General features: G+C 36.2%; 3 protein-coding genes across 5 annotated transcripts; 2 read left to right on the forward strand and 1 right to left on the reverse strand.

Annotated features, from left to right (window-relative positions):
• Positions 1 to 10728: 10728 nt before the first annotated feature.
• On the reverse strand, positions 10729 to 11445 carry LOC142173679 (uncharacterized). The gene is made up of 2 exons (XM_075239299.1): positions 11124 to 11445; positions 10729 to 10901 (listed from the first exon to the last, which is right to left on the reverse strand). Exons 1-2 carry the CDS (start codon positions 11443 to 11445, stop codon positions 10729 to 10731), a joined length of 495 nt encoding a protein of 164 aa, XP_075095400.1.
• A 2544-nt stretch (positions 11446 to 13989) lies between these two features.
• On the forward strand, positions 13990 to 19159 carry LOC107785971 (sugar transporter ERD6-like 5). 3 transcript variants are annotated; one of them, XR_012702917.1, is made up of 18 exons: positions 13990 to 14205; positions 15338 to 15400; positions 15562 to 15651; positions 15743 to 15802; positions 15895 to 15960; positions 16040 to 16105; positions 16182 to 16257; positions 16342 to 16406; positions 16587 to 16679; positions 16805 to 16885; positions 16975 to 17059; positions 17150 to 17193; positions 17267 to 17329; positions 17417 to 17476; positions 17545 to 17602; positions 18312 to 18371; positions 18460 to 18574; positions 18904 to 19159. XR_012702917.1 is itself a non-coding variant. In XM_016607407.2 (18 exons), exons 1-18 carry the CDS (start codon positions 14062 to 14064, stop codon positions 19032 to 19034), a joined length of 1413 nt encoding a protein of 470 aa, XP_016462893.1. In that variant the 5' UTR covers positions 13991 to 14061; the 3' UTR covers positions 19035 to 19159. The 3 variants fall into 3 exon arrangements, 2 of the variants coding, with proteins under 2 accessions (XP_016462893.1, XP_016462894.1); XM_016607407.2 differs by having other exon boundaries at positions 13991 to 14205; positions 17552 to 17602; XM_016607408.2 differs by lacking the exon at positions 13990 to 14205 and having other exon boundaries at positions 15344 to 15444; positions 17552 to 17602.
• Positions 19160 to 20472: 1313 nt separating this feature from the next.
• Positions 20473 to 21940, forward strand: LOC142173680 (protein DMP10-like). Its single transcript, XM_075239300.1, is given in 3 exon segments — positions 20473 to 20524; positions 21224 to 21391; positions 21394 to 21940. Coding segments are annotated over 3 exon segments (633 nt in total). The 3' UTR covers positions 21807 to 21940.
• Positions 21941 to 22319: the final 379 nt, after the last annotated feature.

Here is a 22319-nt window from a genome sequence, read left to right on the forward strand (position 1 = left end):
GTATATTCGACACTAACTCATTGCAGGAATTCGACAAAAAACATCGAGACCTCTGGTTTCAAAGCACACGGTGTACTCTTTTTTCCCTTAGTTCGGCTTTTTATCCCAAATGGGTTTTCCGACAAGGTTTTTAACGAGGCAACAACTATGTGCTACTCGGGGACAAATCAATAGTATCCGAGGCTCCTTCATAATAAACCTAGAATACTGGGGGGCTACCAATCGAATAAATCAAGTTCGGCACAAGAAAGTTATTTCATATCAAATTTATGTCGAACAGGGTCTCGATAGAGAAAAGTGTAAGGGCCAAATGGTCAAAACGAACCATGCCCACGTAGTTTTGCTCGAATTCTGGCACAAGATACAAACACATGTATAATGACTTATAAAGGAGAACTTCTCCTTTTTTCAGATATCTCACACTTTGAAAAGATCTTCCTGCTTCATGATTCAAACAGGCTTAAAGGCCAACCACTATCAAAAGGATTTTTGATACACTCGATCATAAAAAGCCTACGGGCTAAGATACTTTGAGTTTGAGTTCGAAACAATCACTCACTCAATTATTAAAGCCTAAGGGCTATCTTACTTCGAGTTCGAGCAATCGCTCACTCGGTCATAAAAAGCCTACGGGCTAAGACACTTTGAGTTCGAGTTCGAAACAATCACTCACTCAATTATTAAAGCCTAAGGGCTATCTTACTTCGAGTTTGAGCAATCACTCACTCGATCATAAAAGGCCTATGGGCTATACTTCGAGTTCGAGCAATCACTCACTCGATCATAAAAAGCCTACGGGCTAAGATACTTTGAGTTCGAGTTCGAAACAATCACTCACTCAATTATTAAAGCCTAAGGGCTATTTTACTTCGAGTTCGAGCAATCACTCACTCGATCATAAAAATCCTACGGGCTAAGATACTTTGAGTTCGAGTTCGAAACAATCACTCACTCAATTATTAAAGCCTAAGGTCTATCTTACTTCGAGTTCAAGCAATCACTCACTCGATCATAAAAGGCCTACGAGCTATACTTCGAGTTCGAGCAATCACTCACTCAATTATTAAAGCCTAAGGGCTATCTTACTTCGAGTTCGAGCAATCACTCACTCGATCATAAAAAGCCTACGGGCTAAGATATTTTGAGTTCGAGTTCGAAACAATCACTCACTCAATTATTAAAGCCTAAGGGCTATATTACTTTAAGTTCGAGCAATCACTCACTCGATCATAAAAGGCCTGCGGGCTACGATACTTCGAGTTCGAGTTCGAAGCAATCACTCACTCAACTATTAAAGCCTAAGGGCTATCTTACTTCGAGTTCGAGCAATCACTCACTCAATCATAAAAAGCCTACGGTCCACTTTTATTTCAAGTTCGAGCAAGAACCCACTCGACCATTACGCCTACGGGCTACTTTACTTCGAGTTCGAAACGTTCACTCGACTACTAAGCCTGTGGGCTACTTTAATTTCGAGTTCGAGCAAACACTCACTCGGTCATAAAGGCTACGAAGGCCGAATTCGATAAAATCACCTAAATCCTTATGAAAACATTCGCAAGGCATGAATTAAATCTTCACAAGGCAAGAAAGCAGAAGCAAGTCAGTAAAAGAAAAAGATATTAGTATAAATATACAAAGATTGTTTACATGAATAAATGCAACATAGAAGCTAAGGGCTAAGCTTCTGGGTTATCATCGAGATCGGTCTCTTCTCCACCAAGATCCCCCCCGTTATCAGACCCGCTCTTGATACCATCATCATCATCGTCGTCGTTGCCATCAGAAGCCAAGGCTTCAGCATCAGCTTCGAGTTCTTTGGCCCATTTTATCTCTTCAGCAAGATCGAAACCTCAAGCGTGTATCTCCTAGAGGGTCTCCCTCCGAGATCGACGCTTAGCAAGTTCGGCAACCCAATGTGCTTGAGTGTCGGCAGTATCCGCTGCCTCTCTTGCCTCCATTTGAGCAGCCTCGACATTGGCTTGATACACAGCAATAGACTTGTCCGCCATGAATTTCGATGATGCAATCTCCGTCTTGGCCTCAACAAGCCTTGTTTCAAGCTCCTCGATCCTCTTGGCCTGAGCCGAACCTTTTTGCTTGACGCTTCGAAGCTGAACATCGGCCGATGATAATTTGGCCATGTTTCTTTTCTGTAGCCAGGCAGTCGATAGTCTCCTTCCACCGATCACATTCGGCCTTGATTTGATCAACTTCTTCCCAAAGCAACCCGATATTTTCGACATTTTGCTACAGCTGAGATAACAAAGGGTTAGCTTCCACAGTTGGGTCAAACCTATACTCTAACAGAACGAGGCTCACCTGTTTATCTAGTTCGGCCTCTTCTTCATGAGCCTTAGCCAAATCTGCTTGGAGGTCCCTTATAACCTCGTCATTTTCGCCGCAAAGAAGCCGCAGAGCATCTCTCTCCCCCGAGACCTTCTGAAGCTCGACCTCACACTGGCTGAGGTTGGCTCGAAACTTTCTAATGGCCTACACATAAGGGAAAAAACACAATTCAGGTTTAGAAAAGAACGAAGAAACCAAGCGCAGTAAAATCATTACCCGAGAAATGAAACAATGGGCCTCTTCTAGGAGAAGAGAAGCGTCACTAATATCGGAGGCATCATCGACTCCAGTAAAGCAATTCCGAAAAGGATCCCCTACACTATAACCTCCGCCCATATCGGGGGTCTTCAATTCTCGAGCTTCCTTTAACGCCTCCTCAGAAAAGGTCGGAAGAGAAGGCAAATGAACCACTATCATGGTCCCGAGCGAATCACTCGGGACGCTCTGATTGAGACTCGGGGTATCGAAACCATCCACGACCGGTGTAGCCGTCATCGGCTTAGAAGGTCTGGCGACCTCGATAGCTTTCGCGGATCGGACCACCAAAGCCAAAACATCTTCTTCTTCTTCTTCTTCTTCTTCTTCTTCTTCTTCTTCTTCTTCTCTCAGTCATTGGACCGAGTCCATCGAAAGAGCGATTGCCTTCCTCATCACCCTTCGAGTTTTGGGCTTGAGGTCCTCTAACTGAGAGACATCTTTTTGCTTTTTATCTTTCCCCGGTTTCGGGACCGGGGACTTGGTTCCCTCCTCACCACTCAAAGGCCTCAAAACGTTATCCTTGGTTATGCCTGCATGAAAGGAAGTCAGTAATGAATGGAGCATAAAAAACGTTTCGAAAAACATGAGAAGTGACCCTTACCGTGATTCTTGGCCTCCCACCTACCTTTCGCCAAATCACGCCAAGCGCGTTCCGCATAAGAGGAAATCAAGGTTAACTTCCGAACCCAATCCTCGAGGTCGGGTACCGCTTGTAGCATCCAAGGGGCTGCTGTATATCGGAGGGAGATATCAGATAGAATCAGAGAAAGATACGAAAAGCAACGCCTTATGAAAATCACTTACGGTCGAAATTCCATTCCTAGGGGAACGGCATCTTCTCTTCCGGGATAAGGTCACGGGTCCTCACCCGAATATAACGGCCCATCCAACCCCGATCCTTGTCTTCGTCGATGCTCGACATTAAAGCTTTCGTTGCCTGGGTCGACAGGACCCAACATGAAGGGGTAAGTATAAACACTTAAAAACCCCTCCACATGAGTGATGACGCTCTCTTCGGGAGAGGGAATTTGCAACACAACCTCGGGACCCCAGTTGCAGTCTTTCCTCACAGCCTCAAGATGACCCTCTGTTATCGAGCACATGTACATCGACACATGCTCACATCGACCCGGAACCGATGAAGAATTTTCAACCTTAAAATCGATCTTTAGAGTACACGGGCCAGGAATATACTCGTGGGGAGGCGGCTCCACCGGCGCCTTGTTGTCGGATGACCGTGAAGAGGAAGCTTTCTCCTTCTGAGGTACGATTTTTGAAGTTTTTACCATTGATATAAGAAAACGAAAAGCAAAGGAAGATGAAAGGTTGATGGTGCCAAACGCTGGTGAAGGTGGCTCTATAAGCGGCGAAATAGAGGCAGAAAGAATAAGAAAATTTGGGAGATTGAAGATGTAAAAGTGGTAAATGATAAATGGAAGGGTTATTTATAGGTTTATACCGTGGCGGTTCAGTATCAGCGGTGGCCGACCACCGTCTGACATGCATTAAATACCTTGAAAGACTAAATTGACATGACAGCTATCACGTACGTCATGATCGAGCCCAGTGAAAACGTCAGCTTATAATCCGATTGAGCCGTTGAAAATCATATCGCTTCTCACTACATTCTTCCTGAGAAACGAGAGGACTATCTGTATACGGTCAAAATAGATTTCGGCCTTTCGTACGTTTGATCGAGTTTCGAAGATAGTACAAACAAGCTTCGAGCTCCAAGACCGATCGAGGAATCGGCTCGGTATCATTATCGAGCCCATGACCAAATAGAACCGCAAGGCAACGTGAAGGTTGTCGAAGACGCACATACCGATTGAAACTCACCCCGAATGTCGAACTCGAACCAAGGCCGAGGGCTCGACCCAATACCGATCTCGAACCAGTATCAAGCTCGCAGACAAGAGTCGTTACAACCGCACTAGGGGAGAGAATCTTGGCGGGAATCGAAGAAGTGACAATTCATCATGGGTTCTCCACTATATATTTTTTATTATAAATAAAGTAAGATTTCTCTACTATAAAGGAAGAGGGGTCCTTGTAAACATAGGGCAGGTTGACACATTGTAAGAAAAGACTACTTCTCTTATTGAAGAATAAATCTCTTGAGCTTGTTTTACTCAGCATACTCACTCTTCTTGTTCAATAATTTATCTCTCGTTTTTATAGCCAAGAATCTAAACATTTTCACTTCTATGTACTATTTATGTCAAGCTATATCACATATCCTTAGAATTACTTATAAATTTAGCTATATCTGATTTTCCGGGTAAACACTCATGTCTTTAAAATTCCTAGAGAAATATTCCAATTTTTCTTTTGGTGTGAGGCACCTTTTCTTTAAAAATATAGTTGGAAATGACTCGTGCTTGGTAACAAGATTGATGCTTCAACATAAATATTATGAAGATGGGTTAAAAAATAACTTCAAAGTTATGAGCGGATCACTTACAGAAATTTGTACGTTCAAACAAATTACCATAAAACTTTCCACATTGATCATTCACATAAATTTATATTTTGTTCTTTCATGTATAATTATTCACTCAAAATTCTATGTAATACTATTGATATCATTTTGCAAAGTCGTATACTACGTGACTCGACTGGCACATGTATACACGTGCAATGCACGTGCCAAAAATTAATTATATTAAAAGTGGGAAGTTCTTAAGTCAAAAGTTAAATTACCAAAATGTTCATCTTGTGTTTACTAAATATCCTATTTAATTGAATAAAAACACTAAAGCCTAGAAAACCTAAATACCCCTTCATAACAATCACAACTATTAAGAAAAGGTGTACTCTATATGTTAATGTAGATCCATCTACTACTTTTGTTCTTACATATACTCCACTATCATTATGTTCATAATCTCATCACTCTATGTAGATGCAATATCTGAATGATTGCATCGGTTAGCATATCTTGGTGTAGCTTCAAAACTAAAATGTTACCTTGAAGTGTTTTTGAAATTCGAAAACGGGATTTCTAGACTCTAAAATTATTTGAGTGACAGATTCTCCAAAATAATTGATCTTGCAACTATTACCCATTTTCGAATAAAATTAGAAAGCATTCATGTGCTAATGTCTTTGGATGCCAATTAAATATACCACGAGGTGATGTTATTCATATGATGTGTGGGAATGCTCGAACAGAGAAACTAAGGGGAAGAAGAGAGGATGCGGAAGTCTAGCGCCTAGAAATTTTTCAATATTTGTACTTAGAAAATGACTTTGAATGGTGCTATTTCTACTGCTTGAATTTTGTCATGACGACGTTCTTTCTTCTCTAATTTCAAACTATTAATTACTCAAGATTGATATTTCTAACGAAAGTTTTCACATGAAATTTACTCTTTGCACAAAACAATCTTTCAATAATACCAGATAATCCTTAGCATGGTGTTGATATGTTCAACAATGATCAATTTCTTACTTTTTTGTTCGTTCTCAAGTAAATGGACCCACGTTGCTATATTAACGAGTTATTTATGTTTTACATTCTTCCTATTTTGCTATTAATATGATAAATTATTTCTTATTTTATCGTAGTTTAATTTATGTGCCTTTAGTCTTTATTTCTTAACATTTGAGTCCAATCTACCTATAGCAAACAAATTGTGGTGATGAAATTCTATTACTTTTTTGTGAATCAAATAATAATTATTTTTAATTGTAAAATTTTCCTAAAATTTTTCAAGTGTAAGAGTTATAATACATTTTTATGTAGTTTTAAGTATGTAAATTTAATTTTAAATACAAAATAATATTTATATTCAATGCAAAATTATATATATAAAACCTGGTATTTCAAAGCTATATCATGGAGAGGTTAATAATATCTAAACATATGCAATACGAGTGTATTTCTTATAAATGCCATTTGTTCAAAAAAATTATATGAAATATGATTTGGTTAAAGTAAAAATGTTCATGCGCGAAAGCACTCCTTATAAAAGCAAAAGATTGCAGGTATTTTTATTCCTCCCACACTAACTCACTAACCTATGTCTACTTATATTATAATCATCTTACTAACCTCATTAATTTATGTCCCCTAACCCATTAATTATGTCCCCCTATATTCTAATCACATACACATAATATGCACGACATTCTTCACCCTTCTTCTTCTTCTTCACCCTTCTTCTCTATCTCTAAGTAAATCTCCACAGATTGTTAGAATTAGGATATGGTTTCTGATTTCTTCTTCCCAACATCCCCCTCAAGTTGGAGGGTAGCTTTGTGACCCCTATCTTGCTCAAAATCTCGGAGTGAGAAACCCCAGAAAGTGGCTTTGTGAAGAGATTCGCTAGTTGGTCTTTAGACGGAATAAAAGAAAGAGTAATTAAACCGGAAAGAAACTGTTGATGCACAAAATGACAGTCAATTTTTATATGTTTTGTGCGTTCGTGGAAGACAGGGTTACGGACAATGTGAATGGCTGCCTTGTTGTCAGAGTGAAGAGGTATGGGAAGACTTACTGGTGCAGAGAGATCTTCAAGAAGTCGAACTAACCATGTAAGTTCTGCAGTTACTCTTCTCATCGATTTGTATTCTGCCTCTGTAGAAGATAGAGAGATTGACACTTGTTTCTTTGATTTTCAGGAGATGGGTGCTCCTCCTAATGTGATAAAAAATCCACTTACGGACCTCCTAGAATCCTTGCAAGAGGCCTAATCAGCATCGCAAAATGCAAGCAAGGAGAATGAGTGTTTTACTGAGAGAAGAATTCCTTGTCCTGGATCACAACTCAAATATTTAAGCACTCATAAGGCAGCAGAGAAATGAGAATTACATGGTCTCTGCATGTATTGACTGAGGGTAAGGACTGCGAAAGAAAGGTCAGGGCGAGTGTTAGTGAGATAGTTCAACTTGCCAACCAGATGATAAAATACTGTTGGATATTGCAAAGGGTGCCCATCATCAACTTGAATCTTGGAGGAAGGATCAAGAGGAGAACTGACTCGAGGCAAATGAGATACATCAAATTCCTCCAGCATATCTAGGGTAAATCTCCTTTGGCTTACAATAAAACCTTCCCATTCTCGCAGAATTTCCATCCCTAAAAAATAATGTATGTCTCCTAGATTTTTGACCTTGAATTCACTGTTTAGAAAACCCTTGATATGCTAAATTTCTTCCAAGTCATCTCCACTAAGCAGTATGTCATCTACATAGACAGCTAGGATAGAAATTAGGTTTCTTGTTCGTTTAAAAAATAGTGAGTAATCGTTTAATGATGAAGAATACCCTTTAAAACTCAAAGCTCCTGCAAGCGTAGCATACCATTTCCTGGAAGCTTGTTTTAAACCATACAATGACTTCTTTAGTAAACAAACATGCTTAGGACTAGGAGGTGTTAAGACTTTTGGAAACCTCATGTACACCTCCTCTTGTAGATCCCCATGCAAAAATGCATTGTTGACATCTAATTGACTCACATTCCAATCTCTTTTGGCAGTAAACACCTTATGGTTGTCATTTTCACCACTGGTGAAAAAGTCTCACTATAATTTATTCCTTCTCTTTGGACATCCCCCGACCACCAGCCTTGCCTTCAACCTTCAATTCTTCCATCCGACAAATACTTTACCTTGTACACCCATTTGCAAGGTAGAGCCTTGTTTCCTTTAGGTAATTCAACCACATCCCATGTGTGGTTGTCTTCTAGAGCTTTAAGCTCTGAATTCATAGCTTCTATCCAATATGGATGTTGACAAGCCTGTCCAAAACTGTTAGGTTCCGTGAGAATAGAGAGGGATTGCAACACATGTTGATTATTTGATGATAGAGAAAAGAAACAGAATTCCCTAGGCTTACTTGGTTGAGTGAAACAAGCTGCTGCTACATTTGTAAACATGATATTACTGCATACATAATCTTTCAAGTAGGTTGGTGGATTGGAAACTCTTCCTGACTTTCTCAATGGTGTAGGCTGCTTTTGTATAGAAACAGGTGAGGTAGTGTGTGGTGTATCTAGGATAGACTGAAAAAGAATTGGGCTAGTAGACAATTGGTGATGAGAGGGAGTATATGAAGAACTTGGTGATGGTAAGGAGAAAATATCACAAACTTCAGGTTCTAAAGAGATGGGTGAGGATTGATCCTGTGATGCAGGTGAATATGTAGGTTCTGTAGTAAATGTTGAGCTTGGGAATATAGGATGTTGTGATGTGCTGGTTTCAACAAAAGGGAAGTATGATTCATAAAATTTTGCATCCCTTGACACAAATTCTCTTCCTGTGGACAATTCCAATAGCTTATATCCCTTCTGATGAAGCGGATAACCAAGCAAAACACAAGCAGTTGTCCTATCATCGAAGTTGCCTCTTCCCTGGGCTATTGTAGAAGCATAACAGAGGCATCCAAAATTCCTTAAATGATCATACTTGGGTTTCTCTTGAAATAAAACCTCATATAGTGTCTTTCCTCTAAGGACACTCGAAGGCATCCTATTAATAAGATGTGTGGCAGTTAGGATAGATTCACCCTAATATGACACGCGTAACTTGGATTGAAACATTAACCCTCTTACAATCTCTAAGAGGTATCTATGCTTCCTTTCAACAATTCTATTCTGTTGAGGGGTTGCTACACAAGACAGCTGGTGTAGAATTCCTTCTGAAGCTAGGAAAGCTGCCTCTTGTGTACCTTTTCCCAATTCTAATGTATTGTCAGATCTTATCATTCTGACTTTCACATTGAATTGCCTTTTAACCATAGACAGAAAAGATTTAAGCATAGGAAAAGCATTGTTTTTTGCACTTAATAAAAATATCCATGTTTCTTTGCTATAGTCATCTACTACAGTAAGGAAATATCTAAATCCATTGTAAGTATTTGAATTATAAGGTCCCCATGTGTCTACATGTATAAGTTCAAATATATGCTTGGATTGTATGCTACTGACAGGAAAAGGATTCTTGGTTTTCTTAGCCTTATGTCAAGCATCACAGATAAACTTAGAATTTGACTTACAATGAAGGAAATCTAAATGTTTCATTGCTGAAAATGGAAGGTGTCCCAATCTTATATGGCAAAGTTTAACATCAGGAGTACCATTAACTTGAACTGGACTGCAAAAAGAAACAGACTTTGAAAGAGATTTCTTTCTTTTGGAATTGAAGGTATATTACTACTGAATAACCTCTTAGACTTAAGGCTACTTGGTTCCAATAAGTAGAGTCCCTCTCTAACTTCACCAAAAACTTGTGGACTCTTCATTAAAAGGCCCTACAACACACACCCAGTAGATGTGAATAGGACATCATACTTGAACTGAACACAAAACCTATTAACTAATAATAAGTTATATTTAAAATCTAGAACATGTAACACATTGTTCAGGATATGACCTGGCAGAATAGAAATACTCCCTATATGCGTAGCAATCACCTTGAAAGAGTTAGGTAAACTAATATTCAAAGGTACATGAAGTGGAGTTAGAAACATGAAAGAATTAGGATCAAAACGCATATGCTCTGAGGCACCTGAATCAATGATCCAGGTGTCTAATTTTAGACTAGTAAACACTGAACCTAAGTATTTTAGAATAGTACCAGCAACTGCATTAGCATTGATTCATGTATTTCCTGCATGTACTAACTTTGCCTGCTTATATATGTACATCATTTCTGCAATTTGTTCCTTACTGAGTTGCTGTCCAAAATTACTGTTGTTGAGCTCAGTGCTTTGTCCTGCTAAATTCTCACGTTCCTCATGTGTTAGGACTGCATTTCCTTTAATTTGAGTCTGATGACCTTTGTGATTGGTGAAATCAAAATCTTCTCGAAATCCAATAATTCTATAGAAATCCTCTTGTATATGTCCTGTTTTTCCACAATAAGTACAAGGCACATTTGAATTGTACTTCTTTTTCCCTTTAAATCTTTGCTGAAGTTTAACAAACTTTTGCCCTGAGTTGTTATATTTGGGTGATATGGCTGCTCCTCTTTGTGTTTGGCTTCTAAATTTCTGATAATTCTTCCCTTGACATGTGATCATAAAAGCTGCAAAATCAGTTAGAAGTTGTGCATTAGGCTGCTTGGCCTCTCCAGCTGCCATGAATGATACTGAATCAGAATTAAAATGTGCATTTGCCTAAACTTCTCTTTGATTTTCATCTTGCAAGAGAAGTGAATAAGCAACATCTATGCTAGGCAAAGGGTTCATCATGAGGATATTTTCTCTTGCTTGTGCATAGATGTCATTTAATCCTATTAGGAATTGGATCAATCTCTGATCCTCAAGAGACTTAGTCAACTTTGCCTTTCCTTCACAAACACAAACACATGAGCAACATATGATAACATTTAAACCATCTAATTCATCCCACAGTCATTTGAGCTTAGTGAAGTATGCTGCAATATCACTGTTTTCCTGTACTAAACCTGATAACTCCTTCTGCAGATGATAAAGCTTGGCTCCATTTGATCTCCCAAATCTCTACTCCAAGCTGTCCCAAAGTTCTTTTGCAGTTTTGGAGTATATCACACTGTCTGCAATATCCTTTGAGAGAGCATTTAGGATCCAAGAGATGACCATATCATTCACACAACTCCATTGTTCATGGTCTGGAGATTTCAGATTTGGAGATAGACATGCTCCATTGATGAAATCAAGTTTCTTCTTGGCTGACAAAGACAGGAGAATAGATCTCCTCCACCCTGGGTATCCTCTTCCATCAAACATAGTGTTGACTAGAGTCATTTCAAGTGAATCAGAGTTGTTGAGATGATAAGGGTGATTGACATCATAGCTGACTGGTTTTGCATCATTGCTCGTATTACCAGTATACGTGATGGTTGTTTCAGACATTTTAGGTTATTGATTATGATGATGAATCTGATGTAAATTGATTTGATGGTTGGACTGTTGGATCGAGCTTATTGCTCTGATACCATGTACGAAATTGAGAGAAAAAAAATCTGATTTGAAGAACCAATCTCTCGTGTGTTCTTTACATTGAGCTTTGTACATGTATATATTATACACTTAACATATATATGTATTTCTCCCACACTAACTCACTAACCTATGTCTCCTTATATTATAATCATCTTACTAACCCCATTAATTTATGTCCCCTAACCCATTAATTATGCCCCCTATATCCTAATCACATACACATAATATGCACGACATTCTTCACTTTCTTCTTTACCCTTCTTCTCTATCTCTAAGTAAATCTCCACAGATTGTTAGAATTAGGATATGGTTTCTGGTTTCTTCTTCCCAACAAACTTTAACTATCGTTCCTTACTTTTTATTTTTAATATTGACATTTAAAAGTGTGGGTTGACAATTCTAAAAAATGGCTATCAACTTTTGAGAAGACAACTATGCCAAGATACATTTGTAATGATTAATGGATATTGAAAAGATAAAGTTGATCAACAAATGATACTTCTGATATTGTCTATTGGAGCAATCAAATGTTAAAAGAAGGATATACAAAAATTTAATTGACAGTATGATGTCTAGAAGAATAAATATAAAATTGGCTATGTCATTGACTTTACTCATAAAAGGTCTCAAGATTATGCGAGAATGCTATCTTTTGGTGTATTTATATTTATAATTATATTTAAACAAAATAATTTTGGAATATGTGTGCATTAGCTATTTTTGTTAGTATATATTCTGTGAAAAAGGATATTAATACACGTGCGCAAAGAGACTAGTATATATAAAATACGGACATATTCCGGAAATCTACGACCACTCTAGGACATATTCATTCTCTTATACCACGTGCATCAAAGATTTTTTTTTTTTAAATAAAAACAAAAAATCGTCACTTTTATGCTATATGGTCAAAATGTCAGTTTCTTAAGAAGTTCGAAGTGGCTTTTTAAATTAAACTCTAATTAGACCCTACCTACTTGCTCAAAAGGGGAGAAAAGAAAAGAAAAAACAAATAGAAAAAAAATAGCAAACACGTTAAAATTTTGAGATGTAGAGAATATTTGTTCTTGCTATACCTTGATCTTTTTTGCCCCCAAATTTCTATCCTGATCTATTTTCACATAAACATGATAAACCAAACCATAAGCAAGTGATTTATATTCTTTTCAAAATACAATGTGGTCAGGGGCGGATCTACCTTGTGAGTTAGGGGTACCACGGCACCCGCTCGCTTCGCTAAAATTCTTATTATGTACATAATATCTCTGTGAAGAAACGTATAAATGGATAGAGTGTACCAAAAGTCACAAAGTGAAAGCGGGTGCCATTGGTTCAACTTTCCCTTTGAAGGCTTTTCTTGGCCTCATGAATACAAGTTCGATTCCCTGTTGGAGCAGCTCTTTGATTTTTTCTTTTTTCTACTTATTAAGATTTCTTTTATTTTCAATTGAACCCTAGGGCCTCACCTCTTTTTCTTCCTTTTCGGTTGTTTTCCTCCTTTTATTACTTGCTAAGTCTCTCTTCTTCATTTTTTTAACTTTCAGTCCTCATTTTGTTTTTATCATTATACCTTACTTTATAAGATTTCTTTTATTTTCAATTGAACCCTAGGGCCTCACCTCTTTTCCTTCTTTTTCGGTTCTTTCCCTCCTTTTATTACTTGCTAAGTCTCTCTTCTTCATTTTTTTAACTTTCAGTCCTCATTTTGTTTCTATCATTATACCTTACTTTATAAATAATTATTTTCTATAAGTAATTTTAATTAATTTTAAATAGAATATAATTTCTTTATTTTTAATGAAATGATATTAATTTATATATTGGAATATAATTTGAGCAATATCTTCAATTGGGTTTTAAAAAAAATTAAATGGCTTGATTGATAGTCGTTTTGAGTTGAATATCTAGGTTGAATGTTGAAGGTTTTTCTTTGAAAATAATTGTCATATAACTCATCAATTAAGATGAAAAAATAAACAAAGAATAATACAAGTAAATTAATCTAGTCAAACAAAGAATATAGTGTAGTTAAAGTACTCTTTAAGCAAGTATTTATATTGAAGGCTTTCATGAAATGTTATTTTTCTTTTGTATTTTTATTTAGAATGTGTTTAAATTAAGAGTTAAAAATTTAAACTAAAATCGAACTTATTTGCTTTGTGAATGAAAGACATATCCAATTAACTAAAAACTAACCGAACCAACCCATTATTCCTAATTTGTCTTTGTAGCTACTGACATATATATTGTATGCATAACATGGTGACACCCGTAACTTTCAAATCCTGGATCCGATTCTAAGTTTGGTGTGACGAAACTCATAGTCCTATTTATCAGAATAAAGCAGATTAGGTGCACATCAGAGCAGCCTATTGCTGACTTTGCAAATCTTGGACGATAGCACGTGATGTTGATGTTTTAAAATAAACAACTAACTTGTCTTATTCAACGTTATTTCTTCTTCATCTTTCCTATGTGTCTGTCAAGATGAACACATATCTTGAGCAACTTCAGTTATAAGGTTAAATGGATAGGGAAAGAATAGAAGACGGATTTACAATAACTGATCGTTTGCTTTCTAACCATGAAGATACTCCGGCACCGCCCACAGCCGCCGTCGTATTCAGCACCTTGGTTGCCGTCTCCGGCTCCTTTGTTTTTGGTTCTGCTGTAAGTTCATTTTTCGTTGTACCTTTGCTTCTCTTTATAGTTTGGACTTTGGATTAATTAAAGTCAATTAACTTTAAAAAAGTGGAAGAAAACGGTAATATAGATTTGATTTTAGTATCAACTTTTTGGTAGGACGTACTGTGGAAGTGCCATAGCAGCTGCTATACCCCCCACCGGCTTGGATGGTGTTTGTTTTGGGGGGGGGGGGGGTGATTTTAATAGTCGATAATTTAACCAAAAGAAACATACTAAAAAGATGGAGGTTCTATGTGCTTTGCTGAATAATAGAAGGGCCAAAATACAATTGAATGGCTACTTTAAAACGGACATGAGAGAAACTAGAAACCTTAATCAAGGTAATTTCTTGTACTTTTAAAACTCCACAGCCATGTGCTGTGATAGTCAAACACTTCAGGGGTGCATAATTAACCCCCGAACAAAATCTAGGGGCAGAAAAACAAAAAGGATCTAGGACACAAAAAGTACAACCAATCATCATCCAAATCGCAGCATTAGAAAGCACCTCCAGTTGAGTCACTGACATTAGTAATATAACAACATTGACAAATAGACACGATTAATTTAGATAACCAAGAAAAAATTGTACGGTTTTAACAATTTTTTTTTTAGTTTTTAAGTTTTCTTTTTAAATATTCCACAATATAACAAAATGTTAATGTTGTGTCTAGTGGGTTCAGTTACAAGATTACATGCGGAGGTGGATCTACAATTCAAGCTTAATGGGATTTGTTGAACCCATATTGCTCTATCCGTCTCTACCTACATGATACATGGACGTGTCTAGATTTTTGATTTTTTGTATGTAAAGGTCGAAATTTAAAGAAGCAACGTAATTTCACGATCAAATCTACATGCTTGATGATTAAACCCTTCAATCCTCATTGATATGTAAGTACTAGTCATCGTCACTAAACTTGGATGATGATCAACAACATATTAAAGCTTTAACAAAAAAATTTTAAAAACAAAATACGAAGACATATAATTTTTACTAGAGGGGCACAACCATTATGATTCGCACAACTTGGTAAGTGGAGTCCTTATGACTTATTGGTCGTTTCATATAACCAGGTTTTATCCAAAACTAAACTAATGTTTCGTTCCAATGCAGGTGGGATTTTCTTCACCTGCTCAGACTGGGATAATAGAGGAGCTAGGTCTCTCAGTGGCAGAGGTCAGTCCAAACATTATCGAAAACCAATTGTCCTCGTGATTCAAGTCAGTAAAGAAGTATTCATTTCACATGGAGTAAAGAATTTGATAAGGCCATAAGATTTGTTGTACTCTCTCCTGCGAGAATCTTTAATCTAATTTTTTAAATCGTTACCATTCCAGTACTCTGTATTTGGTTCAATATGGACAATTGGAGCAATGATAGGTGCTGTAATGAGTGGAAAACTAGCAGATCTCTTTGCCCGGAGAGGTGTAAGTGTTGGTTAAAAATCTGAGCATATTAAAAATTTAAACAGGACATCAACCTTTCATTTACAATCCTTTGTTTTGTGTAATAATGCAGGCATTGGGCTTCTCCGAGATGTTTTGTCTTGTAGGGTGGCTTGCAATCATTTTTGGAAGGGTATTCATCTTATCCTTATATATTTCCACCTTGATGTTGTCATTTCCTCCTCTAAATTATCTTTACTTTCCTATTGTTTTGATTGTCAACAGAATGCTTTATGGCTTGATATTGGGAGGTTGTTGATGGGGTATGGAGTTGGCATTATTTCATACGTGGTAAATACGTTGTGTGTTTATAGAATAAATTGACATATCTTATATTGTAAAAGACTCAGCTGTTGTTTTCTACATATAGGTTCCTGTGTATATAGCGGAAATAACACCTAAGAATCTCCGAGGCGCATTCACAACAGTTAATCAGGTAATCCATCAATTTTAGTTTTCATTTTCGATTTCTGGCAACTGAGCTTGGATGCTTCTGAGTTCTGATGTTTCAGCTAATGATATGCTGTGGAGTATCACTTATGTATGTAATTGGAGTAATCATCAACTGGCGCCTACTTGCTCTGATTGGTAAATTGTTTTTCTTTCCTTTTCCCTTTAAAAGCCTTTTGCTTCAAACATATATTTTTTATCCGAAATATGACATAATTTCAGGAACTATTCCATGTATAATACAGCTGTCGGGTCTATTTTTCATACCAGAGTCTCCTAGATGGCTGGTAAGATTATAAAACCTAGTCCAAGTATTTTCAAATATAGATTCTGATGTATTCAGAAATGAGCTTGCAGTTTCTCTGTGATAGAAGTTGCATTTCATTTACAAGCAAATGAAGTTAATCTATCTTAAATAGGACTAATTCAATTATTATAAATCTAGTTGCCTATGTTTTTGTCAACAGGCTAAGGCTGGCAAGTGGAAAGAATGTGAAGCTTCTCTCCAGCGCCTTAGAGGGAAGGATGCCAATATATCCAAAGAAGCTACTGAAATAAAAGTAAGTTCCGGACTTGCCATGAGTAAAAACATATATATATTTATTTATTTTATTTTAACTTCCTTTACAATATTGTGTATGACTGGAAAGATAAATAATAATTTGTATCCTATCTTGACTTGCAGGATTATACAGAAACCATTCAAAAACTCTCCGAGGCTAAGATGATTGATTTATTCCAAAAGAAATATGCACATTCTCTTATTGTATGGCAACCTTTATTTTTCTCTTACTGAACAATTGATCTTTTATCTTCTCTGATCAATAAAAATGTTATCCTTACCTATCGATTCAGGTTGGAGTGGGCTTAATGGTATTGCAACAATTTGGAGGGGTCAATGCTATTGCATATTATGCAAGTTCTATTTTTGAGTCAGCTGGTATGTAATGTTCCTATACTTAGCGTTTCATTAGTTTCTTATTAATAAAAAAATAAATAAATTTGATTATGTTAATACAAAATATATCAGGTTTTTCCGGTCGGATTGGATCAATTGCAATGGTGGTTGTACAGGTTAATTATCTTAACGCGCTAAATCAATTATTAGTCCGCTTTATCAGAGTTGAGTATTTTGGGCAATCTGCAGATCCCAATGCAAGTTTTAGGAGTTCTCTTGATGGATAAATCAGGAAGGCGTCCATTGCTGTTGGTAAATATTTTATTAGAACTCTTTTTATTGGTTCTGTATATATTTCTCTATGATGAATAGCTTTCACTTATTTAAGGTTTTCTTCAGGTATCTGCAGCAGGCACATGCTTGGGTTGTTTCCTTGTGGGATTGTCATTCTTATTACAGGTTTTGCGTTTAAAATTCTTATCTTTCAGTTCTTTTTCTGTGTCTGATCATTTCCTGATAAAATGTAGTTCACAGGATCTTCAACTTTGGAAGTCTAGCCCCTTTTTGGCACTTGTTGGTATACTGGTAATGCAATTTCATCCTTTCATGCAATCACCTTCGATACTTCTTTATGTAACACTATTTGTATCTGCCAGAAAACTATTCTCTGCATTTTTTAATATCTTCGTTATTCCAAATCATTCAATCAACTATGCCTCAAATTGCAAAGTAGTTGAGGTTGACTATGAAATAAACTAGCAAGTAATGCTATTTCATTAACTTATGTGATCGCACTGGATCCTTCTTTACATAACATCATTTGCATATGTTGAAAACCTACTTGGTGCTATACGTATATCTTAATTATATTATTTTAAATCAAAATAAGTCAACTTCGCCTCAATCCTAACATATTGTGGCCAGGCATATGAACCTCTATGTCAACTCTGCATTATTCAGGCTTATTTTATCTGAATACTGGATAATAATTAGGAGTTCTTTAAATTTTATGTTTATCCCTAAATATGGTGACAGGGAGGTCTCTAACCAGACAAAGTCATAGTGTTCCAACTAGTTAGTATCGTCGATATGGATCCTTTAATTTGCTTCCATTCAGCTCTATTATTGGCTAATTATTGATTCTTAGAGATTATAGGTCTTTTATGACAACTCTCCATTTGATTTTAGTTCTACATCTTCAAGATTGTGCTTTTCAAGGTTTACTTTGATCCATATATAGAGGAAGTTAAAGAGAGGATTTTCTGAATCAAATCTGTTTGAAAACTAATGTCAGGTCTTCACTGGATCTTTCTCATTAGGCATGGGAGGTATACCGTGGGTGATTATGTCAGAGGTTTGTTGCTCTAAAAGTTACCTCATTAATTATAAATGTTGGTATTGCACAAATCAAACACAATTTAAGCTAACTGTTTGCATCTCAGATATTCCCAATTAATGTCAAAGGTTTAGCTGGAAGCCTAGTGACAGTAGTCAACTGGTTCGGTTCTTGGATCGTCTCATATTCGTTCAACTTTCTTATGCTATGGAGCTCTGAAGGTACGGTCTTGTCTATCAATATCCACTTCCTCCGACTCCCTCAGACGAAAACAGAAAGTGAAAAGAAATTAAAGGCTGCATAAAGAACCGCCCCTAATTAAGGCTTTGGTTTAGATATATGTCATGAGTTCGAATGCTAGCTGCGCGAACTAAAAGGTTGTTATCTAAGTGGAAAATGATAGAGGGTCGGATCCATTGTTACTGAGTTTCTAACTGCACACCAATTGGTCCTCATGGATTTCTCGGTTATAAAGAGAGAGCGATTGCATAATCGAGATATGTTTTTTTCTTTTTTGCTGAATTTATCTTTTGTTTTGTTGGTGTTTCAGGAACATTCTTCATATTTTCAGCAGTATGTGGTTTGACCATTATGTTTGTCGCGAAACTGGTTCCGGAGACCAAAGGCCGCACCTTGGAAGAAATACAATTGTCGATGAATTCCTTTCATAACCAATCATGAATTGTATGTTCTATGCGATACATTAATGTCTTGGTATATTTCTTTGTTTCTTAAATCCTAGGAATTTGTTCACAAGTATTAGTGATATAGTAATAAATATAGTGCTTCAAAACATCATAGAAAAATATATCTTGGTTTAGTGCATTAATTGGTTTGAGCACAAGCTACCCTAACAAATGAACTTCTCAGCAACATAAAAATATTAATCGACTACGAGTGCTTTTTTATAAGAATTTAAGTATTGAGTTGATGTGATATATCAGTTTTAGATACGAGGATATGATATGATTCTTCGAGTTAATAAAAAATCAACAGATGATGATTAAGATCTTGAAACGAAAAAGTAGATTTGTGGGTTGATTTTAAGAAATAATGTATCTCAAGTTTTATATAGGACTCATAATCTGATGATTCAAAAACGAGGTGAAAGATAACGATATGAATTATAAGAAAGACTTGTTACTCGTTCAAAATAAGTAAATATTGGTGTTGCATCGGTTCATGGAATGTTTTGATTTTATGATATCAAGAACGAATTTAGATCAAGAAACGTCTTCTTGTATGATCAAAACTTAAAAAGTTCCTAAATTTATCACTTGGAATAAATTAACATGATAAAGTAACATCACATGCAATTGAAATCAAGAGTATCACCACTTTGCTTGGAACCAAAAACAAGGATAAAAAAGACAAAATAAAGAAAAATACTCTGTTGCAAATATAAAAAAACGTGAATTGTATTTTACGAGGCATGAGTACCCTTTATATAGGCCTAAGGTCTCTTCTTTGTTGACTAATGAGGAAATAAAATAGCTAAAGATGACGACAACAACAACAACAACAATAACAACCAACAACAACCTAGTAAAATTTCACAAGTGGTGTCTGGGAGGATACGTAGTGTGTACGCAGACCTTACCTCTTCCCGGCGGAGTAGAGAGGTTTTTTTCGATAGACCATCGGCTCAAGAAGACAAAAAAAAATCCCTATTCTACAAGAAAAAGAAACAAAAATCCTAATAAAAGGAAAATTCTTATTCTAAAGAAATACAATAAAGAAAGTCTATACCTATCAAGAAAAAGAAACAAGAAAATTTTTCCTGTAAGAAACAATAAATTCTTCTTTAAGAAGGAAAGAATGTTGGTTTCTTGAAATCAATCTTGAGCTTCTTAAAAAAAAATCAATATGTTTGAACTTGAACTCTAAAACATGATCTTGACCAAAGTTGATAAAATTTAATATTGAATCTTCCTTTTCATCTGGATATGTAGTAAACGATATTGACAGATTATATGCATGTGGTGATGTGGATGAAATATTTATGCCTTTAATGAGAACGGTCCGTTGAAATTTCTATTAGTCGAAACTCGAAATGCGTTACATAAACGTAGTTTGGATTCTGACACAATTAACATGAGAGAAAAAAATAGTGAAAATAATGATGAAACCGTTAGCACGGGAAGCCGGTGGAATTGGAGGGCTTGAGGTAAGTATCCATTGTAGTGATTTTTCTTTTTTCAGCTTTTTATTTAATTATAGTAATAATTTTGATTGTGGTCTCAATCGATAGCGTACCCGTTTCAATTTAGATGAGATAGTTTGACTCGACACGAAGTTTAAGAAAAAAAAGAATTTTAAAATTTGTAGTCTTAAAAGCTCAAGGGGTAAAAGTTTTGTGGGGCCATGACATATGTGTAATTATAAAAGGTTCTCATTAAGGGTAAAATGAGTAAAATGAAGTTTAAAGTTAAATTTTTTCTAGTCGTAGAAATGTGTCTTTTTTTTTACGGACTAATAAGGAAAGTATATCATCTAAATTGAAACGGAGTGATTTTTTTATTGACACCATCTATAATATCTAATTTGGTGATAGTCTATACTCAATATAATTAACTCATATTAATTGTGATTTATGTAAATTAGATCTCAAGATTCTTTAACTAAAATCTGTTGTTTAAATCATCATATTCTGGACGTCTGCATGCTTACGTAACTATCACTTTCTCCTGCGTTCATTATCAATCATACCTAATAAAAAGACTACCATATACACCAATCATAACAAAAACAAAACAAAGCAAAACAAAACAAAACAAAAAGAAGACAAATTTCAAAAGAAGAAGAAGAAGAAAATTTCCCTGGCTCAATCATCCCCACAAATTAACACAACAACACTAGCCATTAATCAGATGAATACAAAGTCCTAGCTGGTGTATCAAACCTTTTACCAACAGGAACCGTCCTTGCTTTCCAAACTCTAATGCCATCTTTTTCAGACGGTGGCTCCTGTTTTCTTACTCAAAAGTTCCTCACCGGAATCCTCATCGTCCTCTGCGCCGCCGCCTGTTTTTTCTCCTCCTCACCGACAGTTTCCTCTACTAAAACGGGAATTTGTACTACGGAATCGCCATATGCAAAGGCCTCTACGTGTTCAACTGTGATGAACCAGCGAGAAAGCACATGAAAACTTATTTAGAAAACTACCATATCAAGAAAATGGACTTTATTCATGCCATTGTGTCACTCTTGATGTTTGCTCTTAGTGATGCTAACGTGCAAAACTGCTATTGCCCTAAAGCTGGCCCTAACATGAAAGCTTTGTTCAAGAATTTTCCATTGGCTGCTGGAGTTTTTTCCACTTTTTTCTTCAGTGTTTTTCTTACTACACGTAGGGGAATAGGCTATGCAGATTTTACAAGAAATGGTCCTAGTTTTGATCATGAGATGCCTGTTCTTTGTCCTCCAGCTCAGTCAAACGCAAATAACAAGTGAAGTATGTTTTCGTTCCTTTTTTTTTTGGGTGTAATAAAAGATGCCACGGAGATGTCTTACACAATCTACCAAGTACGTAATCGTACGTACATTGTATTCTTGTGATATACATGTACTTCTCGATTTGTATCCTATGCAGTTGAAATTAAATAAACATTCTATATATATTTAACGGGAGTACTGTACTTTGGTTTCACTCTGTTTGGGACGTGTGCCGGATCCAGCCTTTTGGGTCCGGATTCAACTGAACCCAACACTTTCGTTATAGAGTACAAATTTATGTATAAAATTTATTTAAATTGGAAAAAATATCAGATATATATAAACCCATAATTTTGAAATATAACGGGTTTAATACTCAAAATTTTAAAGGTTGAACCAATCGAATCTAATATTGGTTCCTCTTGATATATATATATATATATATATATATATATATAGTTTGGTAGTCCAATGTATAGTGAAAATTAGGTAGATTGTACAGAATGTAGAATTTGGAAGGAGTAGATTGTA

This window comes from Nicotiana tabacum, chromosome 19, assembly GCF_000715075.1.
Source record: "Nicotiana tabacum cultivar K326 chromosome 19, ASM71507v2, whole genome shotgun sequence".
In the NCBI taxonomy this organism is placed as follows: Eukaryota; Viridiplantae; Streptophyta; class Magnoliopsida; order Solanales; family Solanaceae; genus Nicotiana; species Nicotiana tabacum.